General features: G+C 40.9%; 1 protein-coding gene across 1 annotated transcript in view; it reads left to right on the top strand.

Moving 5' to 3' along the window:
- Positions 1 to 12403, top strand: part of LOC126191316 (bifunctional arginine demethylase and lysyl-hydroxylase JMJD6) — a 124762-nt gene that overhangs the window by 45153 nt on the left and 67206 nt on the right. Inside the window, exon 3 of the mRNA XM_049932147.1 lies at positions 4862 to 5014. Coding sequence (XP_049788104.1) covers positions 4862 to 5014 — 153 coding nt within the window. The remainder of the gene's footprint in view (positions 1 to 4861; positions 5015 to 12403) is intronic.

The following is a 12403-nucleotide window of genomic DNA, read 5'->3' as shown; positions in this document are numbered from 1 at the left end:
GACATGACAGCTGCAGGCATACTCCTTGTGCAATAGTGGGTTGAATCAGTGAACAGTCATGAGGCTGTGTGCGTGTTGTGCTTGAATGTTGTTTAATTGGGCAACTCCGTTGTGTTATGTTAGACACATTCACCCATGCAGAATACTCAAACATATTGTTTATGTGCAGGTACTGTAAAGGCAATGCCAGTGCGGCTATGACAGAATACCATAAATGTTTCACTGATCAATGAACCTCCTGTGGCAGGCTATTTCCCTGAATTTTTCAAACATTACGTCAATCCAGAACAGTACCCAGTGTACACTTAACATCAGAATGTGAGGCCATCAAGTCAGTGGAAGAAGGGGAAGATATTATTGCAATTGTACAACGGAGTCGCGCCACCAGTACATGGTGCATGGCCCATTAGCCATCAGCTCGATATTCCACAAACGTGAGTGTGGTGTATGTTACATTCCGAGGGCTTGTACCCATTCCATGTGCAGCCCATATAAGATTTGCATCTAGGTGACTCAGTAAGCAGACAACAATTTTGTGAATGGTTGGCTGTGCACAGAGATGTCATGCAATACGCTTTATTTACAGATGAGACTATATTTAGAGAACCCGCATGACACTAAGGAAGCAAGGTTCCAAGTTAGGTTCTCAGTGAATGTTGGTGTTGTATGACTGATGACATGGTGATAGGGCCTGTGATCCTCTCAGATGACATGAAAGCCACAGAATACACACATTTCCTGATAGAAGACCTCCCTGCACTTTCGGAATATGTGTCAGTAGATCAACGATGGCAGACATATCTGCAACATGATGGATCAGCGATTCAGTGTACCAGACAAGTATCTCAGTATATGAATAACACATTTCCTCAACAATGGATTGGCCATGGTGGACCCATTAACTGGCCTGCTAGATCACCCGGCCTAACCCCATCAGACTCTGTTTATGGGGCTGGTTAAAGGGGAATGAGTCTGCTATGTAGGTGGATACATGTGAGGAACTTGTTGCTCTTATCGCTGACATTGTTGTGTGCATTAAATCCTGCTGAGATGATGATCTGTGTGCAGCGCAACACACCCGCCGATCCATTGACAAGTGCACTGAAATGGGCTGGGGACTTTTTGTAAAACTCTTGTAGGTTGGATTGGTCATCTGTTCCACCATTATTGTATCCACCACAGTGCCTTCAAAACATTTTGGCAAGTAATGTTCATACTTGTCTTCATAATCATTCATGAATGTGTGTAGTCTTCAACCTGCTCCAGTTCCATAATGATCGAAAATCAAACAAATGTTCATAGAAATTTTTGTTTATTTTCTCATGTAGAATCACCTCACAAATTATGTGACATTCCTTCTGGATCACACTATATATTATTAATAGCAATTTCTCTTCATAACACTGCACCAACTTTGCAAGTGAGGATGGACTTTGCTCTGTCTAAGAAGCTGAATATATTTTAAAAGATTTCCAATAGTCTCAAACCAGTTGAAACATTGGAATAAGCAGGTTGCTACTGTCTGTCACCAGGAATTACAAAAAGCTAACATGCTTTTAAAAGTTTATTTAATTTAACTCCTTTTTTAAACATAAGAACATTCACCGGTATACTCGGGAAGGCAGGGGAACCAGATCTGTCATTGACTATATAATAACAGATCAGGAATTCAGGAAAGCTGTGAGGGACACACGTGTATTCAGGGGATTCTTTGATGACACTGATCATTATTTAATCTGCAGTGAAATTGGGATTGTGAGGCCGAAAGTGCAGGAGGTCAGGTCCATATGTAGGAGGATAAGAGTGGAGAAACTTCAGTATAAGGAAATCAGGCACAAGTACATAACAGCGATCTCAGAAAGGTACCAGTTAGTTGAATGTAGTCAATTACAGTCATTGGAAAAGGAATGGACAAGGTACAGGGACACAGTACTAGAAGTGGCTAAAGAATGTCTTGGAACAGTAGTGTGTAAAAGTAGGATGAAGCAAACAGCTTGGTGGAATGATACAGTCAAGGCAGCCTGTAAAAGGAAAAAGAAGGCGTATCAAAAATGGCTACATACCAGAACCCAGGTAGACAGAGAAAGTTATGTTGAAGAAAGAAACAAAGCCAAACAGATAATTGCAGCATCCAAGAAGAAATCGTGGGAAGACTTTGGAAACAGGTTGGAGACTATGGGTCAAGCTGCTGGAAAACCATTCTGGAGTGTAATTAGCAGTCTTCGAAAGGGAGGTAAGAAGGAAATGACAAGTATTTTGGACAGGTCAGGAAAACTGCTGGTGAATCCTGTGGATGCCTTGGGCAGATGGAGGGAATATTTTGAAGAGTTGCTCAATGTAGGTGAAAATGCGATCAGTAATGTTTCAGATTTTGAGGTAGAATGGGATAGGAATGATGATGGAAATAGGATCACATTTGAGGAAGTGGAAAAATGGTCAATAGATTGCAGTGCAATAAAGCGGCTGGGGTGGATGAAATTAAGTCGGAACTCATCAAATACAGTGGAATGTCAGGTCTTAAATGGCTACACAGGATAATTGAAATGGCCTGGGAGTTGGGACAGGTTCCATCAGACTCGACAAAAGCAGTAATCACACCAATCTTTAAACATGGAAACAGAAAAGATTGTAACAACTACAGAGGTATCTCTTTAATCAGCGTTGTGGGTAAAATCTTCGCAGGTATTGTTGAAAGGAAAGTGCGAGTATTAGTTGAGGACCAATTGGATGAAAATCAGTGTGGGTTTAGGCCTCTTAGAGGTTGTCAGGACCAGATCTTTAGCTTACGGCAAATAATGGAGAAGTGTTATGAGTGGAACAGGGAATTGTATCTATGCTTTATAGATCTAGAAAAGGCATATGACCGGGTTTCTAGGAGGAAGTTATTGTCTGTTCTACAAGATTATGGAATAGGAGGCAAACTTTTGCAAGCAATTAAAGGTCTTTACATGGATAGTCAGGCAGCAGTTAGAGTTGACGGTAAATTGAGTTCATGGTTCAGAGTAATTTCAGGGGTAAGACAAGGCTGCGTCCTGTCTCCACTGTTGTTCATATTATTTATGGATCATATGTTGCAAACAATAGACTGGCTGGGTGAGATTAAGATATGTGAACACAAAATAAGCAGTCTTGCATATGCGGATGACTTAGTTGTGATGGCAGATTCGATTGAAAGTTTGCAAAGTAATATTTCAGAGCTAGAGCAGAAATGTAAGGACTATGGTATGAAGATTAGCATCTCCAAAACGAAAGTAATGTCAGTGGGAAAGAAATATAAACGGATTGAGTGCCAAATAGGAGGAACAAAGTTAGAACAGGTGGACGGTTTCAAGTACTTAGGATGCATATTCTCACAGGATGGCAACATAGTGAAAGAACTGGAAGCGAGGTGTAGCAAAGCTAATGCAGTGAGCGCTCAGCTACGATCTACTCTCTTCTGCAAGAAGGAAGTCAGTACCAAGACTAAGTTATCTGTGCACCGTTCAATCTTTCGACCAACTTTGTTGTATGGGAGCGAAAGCTGGGTGGATTCAGGTTACCTTATCAACAAGGTTGAGGTTACAGGTATGAAAGTAGCTAGGATGATTGCAGGTACTAGTAGATGGGAACAATGGCAGGAGGGTGTCCACAATGAGGAAATCAAAGAAAAACTGGGAATGAACTCTATAGATGTAGCAGTCAGGGCGAACAGGCTTAGACGGTGGGGTCATGTTACACGCATGGGAGAAGCAAGGTTACCCAAGAGACTCATGGATTCAGCAGTAGAGGGTAGGAGGAGTCGGGGCAGACCGAGGAGAAGGTACCTGGATTCGCTTAAGAATGATTTTGAAGTAATAGGTTTAACATCAGAAGAGGCACCAATGTTAGCACTGAATAGGGGATCATGGAGGAACTGTATAAGGGGGGCTATGCTCCAGACTGAACGCTGAAAGGCATAATCAGTCTTAAATGATGATGATGATGATTTAATTTTAGTAATCACTACAGCAAATATAGAGATACCTTTTCAGTTATGTTCATATATTTTTACAATTAAATGTATTGGTTTTTATTGTAGTTTTTAAAGTGTATGACTATTTAAATTATAAACATGTAAATTACTCTTAAACAGTGGAAAATCCAGGATGGAATAAAGACAATATTATGAAAAGGATAAATTGCTACTCACCAGCTAGATGAGATGTTGAGTCACCGACAGGTACAACAAAAAGACTTGTAGGCATTTAAGTTTTTGGCCAAAAGATGTTCTTCTAAAGCAGAAAACACACACATTCACACAAGCACAACTCGCACACTCACATGACGTCCGTCTCTGGCCACTAAAGCTAGACTGCCAGTAACTGCACCTGACGAGAGAAAACATGCATTGGCTGTGGGGGTAAGGAGGTGGCTGGGGTGGGGAAGGGTAGGGACAGTAGGTTAGGGGTTGAGGAGGATGTAGTGCCACTTCTGGGACTGTGGTGGGACATGATGGGATCAAGGTGGGCTGCTAGGTGCTGTCAGGAGATTTATTTTATTTTATTTTTTTTGGGGGGGGGGAGTAGAAAATTAGAAAAATAAAAGCACGGGAAGAGACTAGTGGATACATTAGTGGAATAGAATCCTATTGGCAGAAAGCTTAAATGTATAGCAGTATTTTTCGTGTGCATTTCTGTGACTTAACAGCTCCTCTATAAGATGAGTAGCAATCTACTCTTTTCATAATATTGTCGTAAGTTTTTTTTTGTGTGATATTGTAACATATTTTGATAAAATTTTTAATAGTTTTTAGTAATTGACTTGTAATAGTTTGTAGATTTAATGTGTCGTGACTAGTCAGCTTGAGAAAAGTAACTGTGTTTTTCCTTCATCTTGTTTATAGAAGCTGGCAAAGAAGTACAGGAATCAGAAGTTTAAATGTGGTGAAGACAATGAAGGTTACAGTGTGAAAATGAAAATGAAATATTATGTCCAGTATATGGAGACAACCTTGGATGACAGTCCATTGTATATATTTGATAGCAGCTTTGGTGAGGTATGAAACTATTATTTGTTAATTATTTTGAAAAATATGTATTTTGAGATTATGAATGGGCCCCTTTCAATGCCAGGTGGTCTAATTTTGGATTTTGTAGAAATTTTGTGTGAACATTTGCACGTTACCAGTGAACGTTGGTAAAGCTTTATTTTCACATAGGCCTACTTACTACTTGCAAAGCTATAGTCATTTGTTTGACCCCATAGCACATCTATCAACAATGCACCTGTGAGTTTTCAGCAATGCATCTGTGAGTTTTCTGCAACATTTTGAGACATAATATCTCTGGAAATATTTTCTTCAAAGAAAAAAAACTGAACCATCTTGTACAACATTTTGCACTGTCTTAAGCAAAATGATTAAAAAAAGATTTCCTGGCCAATTATACGGGTAATTTGAAGCTTTTTATATCTCTGAAAGTAATTCTGGAATAAATCTGTGTGTGTGTGTGTGTGTGTGTGTGTGTGTGTGTGTGTGTGTGAATGGTGTTTGTCTCTCTTTTACTGATGAAGGGTGTGGCTGAAAGCTTTTAATTGTGCCTGTCTGCAACTTGACGTGTCTTCTTTACAGTAAGCACCAATCTGTCTTTCCCTACTTTTTAATTGTATGAAAAATGGAATGGCTAAGGAATCCAATAAGATAATAGTTTTCTCTTTTATTGTGGTTCTAATAATTTGAGGTAATCGCATATGAAAGATGTTATTTTTTGGGTTCTGTGTTATCAAAATTTCTTCCCAGACTATCCCATCAGTGACATCATCTAGCCAGCAGGGTAGTTTTTCTCCTGACACTCTACAGCAAGTTAATGAAGCCTGTAAAAAAATTCAAGTAGCTTGAAGTATGCCTAACCTCAGGATCCTAAAAGAGACACCTTATAGCTTTTGCCCCCGACACTTATAGAAATGTATCAGCTTGGGAACTCGTGGTAAAGAAATCCACTCATGGCTGCTGTTGCAGAGCTATCGGCTGTGACCCCTATGGCAATGGAGATGCTGGCTTTCTCACTTTACAAGCAAACAGTTGTGATTTGGCCACCATAAACTGTAATAACACAGTTGTACAATATTTTATCTGTACACCAATTTTCCACATAAACTGACAAACTTTGCTAATGCAAAGTGCGCTAAAACTTAAACCAGAATTAAACTAGCACATCAGTAGCATTTCACAATTTTAAAGAGACACTAATAATTATCTATAATAGGAATCCATTCCATAAAATTTCAGGAAGACTGCGCTGAACTTCACCAAAATTTACACAATGTGTGAGTAGTATAAAACCTGATGGCTATTTATGTGATGTGTACTGCAGCTGATAAGCAACAATGTTACTGCCATGATCTCCATTGCCTTGGTGATGGACGATTAAATTGTGAACTTTATAAACAATATGAGTCTGTAATTATAGCAGAAAAACATCCAAATATGTCACTATGAGTCATGACAAGAGACACCTTTTTTTTTTTTTTTTTTTTAAGGATACTCAGTTTCCCATAGAGTACTAAATAATTGTAGAACATAGTAAAAGATGTCAGATTTAATTTGAGACCAGTGGAATGTAGGCCCATTTTCAAGGACATCCAACTTGTCATTATTTTTTGATGCCTTATATGGTCACATTGCAAAGCCAAATATACACTCCTGGAAATTGAAATAAGAACACCGTGAATTCATTGTCCCAGGAAGGGGAAACTTTATTGACACATTCCTGGGGTCAGATACATCACATGATCACACTGACAGAACCACAGGCACATAGACACAGGCAACAGAGCATGCACAATGTCGGCACTAGTACAGTGTATATCCACCTTTCGCAGCAATGCAGGCTGCTATTCTCCCATGGAGACGATCGTAGAGATGCTGGATGTAGTCCTGTGGAACGGCTTGCCATGCCATTTCCACCTGGCGCCTCAGTTGGACCAGCGTTCGTGCTGGACGTGCAGACCGCGTGAGACGACGCTTCATCCAGTCCCAAACATGCTCAATGGGGGACAGATCCGGAGATCTTGCTGGCCAGGGTAGTTGACTTACACCTTCTAGAGCACGTTGGGTGGCACGGGATACATGCGGACGTGCATTGTCCTGTTGGAACAGCAAGTTCCCTTGCCGGTCTAGGAATGGTAGAACGATGGGTTCGATGACGGTTTGGATGTACCGTGCACTATTCAGTGTCCCCTCGACGATCACCAGTGGTGTACGGCCAGTGTAGGAGATCGCTCCCCACACCATGACGCCGGGTGTTGGCCCTGTGTGCCTCGGTCGTATGCAGTCCTGATTGTGGCGCTCACCTGCACGGCGCCAAACACGCATACGACCATCATTGGCACCAAGGCAGAAGCGACTCTCATCACTGAAGACAACATGTCTCCATTCGTCCCTCCATTCACGCCTGTCGCGACACTACTGGAGGCGGGCTGCACGATGTTGGGGCGTGAGCGGAAGACGGCCTAACGGTGTGCGGGACCGTAGCCCAGCTTCATGGAGACGGTTGCGAATGGTCCTCGCCGATACCCCAGGAGCAACAGTGTCCCTAATTTGCTGGCAAGTAGCGGTGCGGTCCCCTACGGCACTGCGTAGGATCCTACGGTCTTGGCGTGCATCCGTGCGTCGCTGCGGTCCGGTCACAGGTCGACGGGCACGTGCACCTTCCGCCGACCACTGGCGACAACATCGATGTACTGTGGAGACCTCACGCCCCACGTGTTGAGCAATTCGGCGGTACGTCCACCCGGCCTCCCGCATGCCCACTCAGGGTGTATACGGCCCGGGACATCCGGGAATTCCGGGAAAAACCCAGGAATTTTTTCATCCGGGACAAATCCGGGAAAAACCCGGGAATTTTTTAGAATTCCAGGATTTTTCATTGTTTTAGATTGCAGTTAAAGTTTTGTAGGTGTGACGTGTAAGATCTGATACGCTGACAAAGAACTTTAGTCCACTACTGCTAAATAATATTGCAGCAATGAAACACAAATCAGAGAATAACACCAAAATAAAAGTTTAGTTGCGTAGAAAATGGGTAAATAGTGTCAAAGGATTTAGGTCGAAGATTATGCAGTACGTCCGTAACAACTAATATGCATTCGATGTGTGTGACGTCACAATTGTTTACATTTCTAACAGATCACCAGAAAATATTACGAATAGTGGCTTGAGATGCATTACTTTCGAAGTAAATTTCCACGCAAGATGATTTATGTTACATGTGAGAATGTGCAGTGCATTTCTTAAATCACAGGGCGTTATAACTCTCATTCAAAACGTAACACTTTGAGGATCAGCCATTTGAAAAATGTCGGGCCGAGAAGATAAGTCATTTATGCCACTATTTAAAATTTTACCGGCACATTTGTATTTGATATGACTTAACGTGTAACACACGCTAAAAAAAGACTGAGCTTCAAGTTAGTTTTCATATTTAAGTTGTACTTTCATAGATAAAAAATTATGCAATCGATGGCAAAAAGTTTCATTGACCTTCAAAAAAATGTGCATAATGTGTTACTGAGCAATGTCACAAGTCCCTTCATGCCAGAACACTTCGACTTTTCTAAGCAACTGATAATCATTTTGGCACGATTTTAATTGCCAAATTAGAGCCTGTTAGTAGGCCTACGGACTTCCTATCATTGAAGGACTAATAACAGTGGATGCCAATAGAGGATGCAATTCTCGTTCGTACATACACATCTGCTTACGAGTTAACCGGTGTAGAAACGCACTTTGCTGAATTGAGCGAGCTCAGCCTACCTTCGTAACGTACGCGCCGCGGCCTGTCTTTCTCGTAGGCCTGGTGCTCTGAATAACTGCCGTCATTCGCTAGCGAGGTCACGTGACATGAGCTATGACTGGCTGACAAAAGTGCATCGCTCAACGCAATCTCTATTTTAGCGTTTTGGAAGCTACCGTGCTGTAATTTGTGGAATTTGTGTATATACTTTAGCAATACGAAAATAAACTCTGTGCATATTGTCTCGCATCAAACAACTTTCCAAACGCATTGTTTTCCTGGATTTCGTTTCCTAAATTGCTGGGACGTCCTCCGCCGGTATAAGACCTTTAAGATTCAAAGGACTGATAGGTTTTACAGCTCCGAGGGAAAGTATACTGTTACTTAACACGGATGTATTTTCACCCGCTTTATACGCAATTTCATCCGGGAGAAATTGTGTTTTTAACCGGGAAATCCGGGAAAAATCCGGGAATTTTTTTTTCTTGTCCACGTAGACACCCTGCCACTATACGCCCTCGCTCAAAGTCCATCAACTGCACATACGGTTCACGTCCACGCTGTCGCGGCATGCTACCAGTGTTAAAGACTGCGATGGAGCTCCGTATGCCACGGCAAACTGGCTGACACTGACGGCGGCGGTGCACAAATGCTGCGCAGCTAGCGCCATTCGACGGCCAACACCGCGGTTCCTGGTGTGTCCGCTGTGCCGTGCGTGTGATCATTGCTTGTACAGCCCTCTCGCAGTGTCCGGAGCAAGTATGGTGGGTCTGACACACCGGTGTCAGTGTGTTCTTTTTTCCATTTCCAGGAGTGTAGTTTTTGGGTGGTTTAGAACATTGTCTTTCTAGTGAAACAGGGTTAAAAGAGTTTGACCTGCTATGCTGCAAATTATCCATATGAAAATTAGCCAGGAGATTTTTTTCTTGTTTCACAAGAGATAGTGCAAAAAATTGTACAAGATGGCCTAGTTTTGTTTCTTTCAAGAAAATATTGCCAGAGATGTTATGTCTTAAAGGTGCCAAAAACTCAAGGATGCACTGTTGATAGATGCACTATGGGGTAAAACAAACAACTATATCTCCAGAAGTATTGAATTGGTGACAGTGTAACTTTACCAGTGTTTATCAGGAACATGCGAATGTTCATACAGAATTTGTCACGTGGGAACATCTAGAGCTGCTGGTATGGAAATAACCAATAGGATAAATTTAGCAGCAGGCAGGCAGATTCAATAATAAGCTGTTGGATATTGCAAGCTATTGGCCGAAGTATTACATCAGATGAACACACACACACACACACACACACACACACACACACCCTACTTTTCCGATAGCTTATGACATCCATAGCATATAATATCCACCAGTTTACTTTTAAATGTGGCTGTCCATGTGCAACGCTTCCTCTGTGTGATGATGAGTATCTGAGTGTCCATTTCATATTGTTGTTTGTTACCCCATCCCAGATTTTCTGTTGTTTAAATATCTAATTTTCTTTTATGTAATGGTAATTTTTTTAACTGGAATTATCAGTGCATCGTGTACTCATGGTGGAATCAAACTTCCAGAACAGCTGGTGTAAACACATCTAAAGGCAACAAAACTCATAGCTTTTAGAAAAACAATTTCATTCTTCAGGGCAGGACCAAATGATCCCTCGTAATCTGGATTGTTAGTGAACTACATCCTAACCACCCCCTTACATACTTACTTATTTTGACCTAGGTCATTAATTTTTAAGAGACAGGTGTTTGATAATGTTGCTCGGATACTGCACAATCAGTAGCTATAACTAATATGTTTTTATTGGGTTGTAGTTTTTGTTTTGGCTTTTATTTCATTTACTACACTATAACCTTGTTAACACAAATTCAAAAGGACCAGAAAATCAAGAGTTCATGTTAAAAAAAATTGTGTTAAGGGGAAAAACACAGATTCTATTATGTATACATTTACAGTAGTACAGTAATGTGTAATAAACTATAGTATCAATCACTTAACATTACTGTAAACTTATAACACTATAAAGTGACTGTCAAACCACAATTACTCACAAACTACACCATTTTCTTGGAAAAATTCAAGCCTGGTTTGCTGACATGAAAATATCTTGTAATTTCACGACCAGTTATAACTACAGCATCTGTAAACCCAGCAGTGATGTCAGATGTTGAAGCAAAGCATTCTAAACTGTCCAAGGATGTAAACATCTCCTGACAGATAAGTGGAATGGAATATGTATTCTCCTCCTCCTCACTTTCTTCTGATGACCCGTGTTGCAACCCGGTCACAGCTTTTGGCACTGAGATTCCACAGAAGCACATATGACAAGACTGCCATGTGCACTAATGAATTGCTGTCATGTGCACTGTCCATTCATCAGTTGAAGTGGCATCATCTAACTTGTGGACATCTTCAGTTTTGCTGTCTCAGGGCTCTGTTAAAGCACTTACGTATATGGTGTCGCAACACAGACTTCCTGGGTGCTGTGATGATGACTTTTATTGCATCAAGAAGATTCCAATGTGATGTTGCAGTATTGTTTTCAGCAGCACAAATTGCAGCTGTTAAAAGTTGCTTGCGGTGTAGCTCTCTTCATGAGAGAAATGATGCTTTGGGCCAAGGGCTGAAGGTAGCTTGTCGCGTTTGGTGGAAAAAAACTGAAACCTTGTGTTGATCAGGCTCAGATAGTGTACATTGTGGGCTGTACATTTGTCCAGTGTAAGAAGAATATGTCAGTTTTGAGCACCCATTCGACTGTTGAAACGAAGAAGTCACTTGCAAAACGATGTGCCATTGATCCAAGTGTCCGTATGGTGAGAGTAGATGCGAGGTGCAGTGCCCATATGTATGTTTTTAAAACAACACTGTTGCTCAGACTTACCAATAACCTAGGTACGAAACTTCTCACTGCCGTCTGCATTACATACAAGGGCAACAGTTACATGTTGTTTGCTGCGTGGTCCACCTTGACACTTATCGCCTTTTGTCCCTTGGGTGCAATGTGGAAAAAGTCCAGTTTTGTCCTTATTGAACACATCACATTAGGCATACTTTTCCCTCACTCTGTTGAATTCATGCAACCAGCTATTTGCACTTTCTTCAGCACCTTTATTTGCTTCACCACAAATTTGTACAGATGCAGTTGAATATCTCTGTTGGAACCAATACAGCCAACCAGCAAAACAACTGAAGTATTCAGTGCCTATATTTTTGGCACTCATTTGCTTCCAACTGAATCATAGGGCCACTTAAAGGTATGTTAGATACACATATACGATTGAATCATTTTAGAAGTAATTCCTCATTTTCTTCGCACTTATTGCTACAAAGTAATTTAAATTTGTTTCCGAAACCTGATGTAGCAGCATTAATGATTTTTTTTCTCAATTCTTAATTATTGTAGATAAAATGGATTTGATAATTCCAGACTGCTCTGCAGTTGTTTTCTCCATCTGTTTTCTCTTTGCCAAGTTTCACACACTACTGTTTGTAGATATTTTTTCAGTATTCTAACTCGATTTGGCTGCAACTAAAAAAACACCTGGCATCAGATACATTTCTAAATGCTAATGCATATATTATTGAATTTATTTAAATGTATTGTATGCACTGATTGTTTTGGTAACAGTCACAGCTGCTGACCTA

This window comes from Schistocerca cancellata, chromosome 6, assembly GCF_023864275.1.
Source record: "Schistocerca cancellata isolate TAMUIC-IGC-003103 chromosome 6, iqSchCanc2.1, whole genome shotgun sequence".
Classification (NCBI taxonomy): domain Eukaryota; kingdom Metazoa; phylum Arthropoda; class Insecta; order Orthoptera; family Acrididae; genus Schistocerca; species Schistocerca cancellata.
Note: the sequence above shows the minus strand (reverse complement) of the source record. Positions and strands in the feature narration are given on the sequence as shown.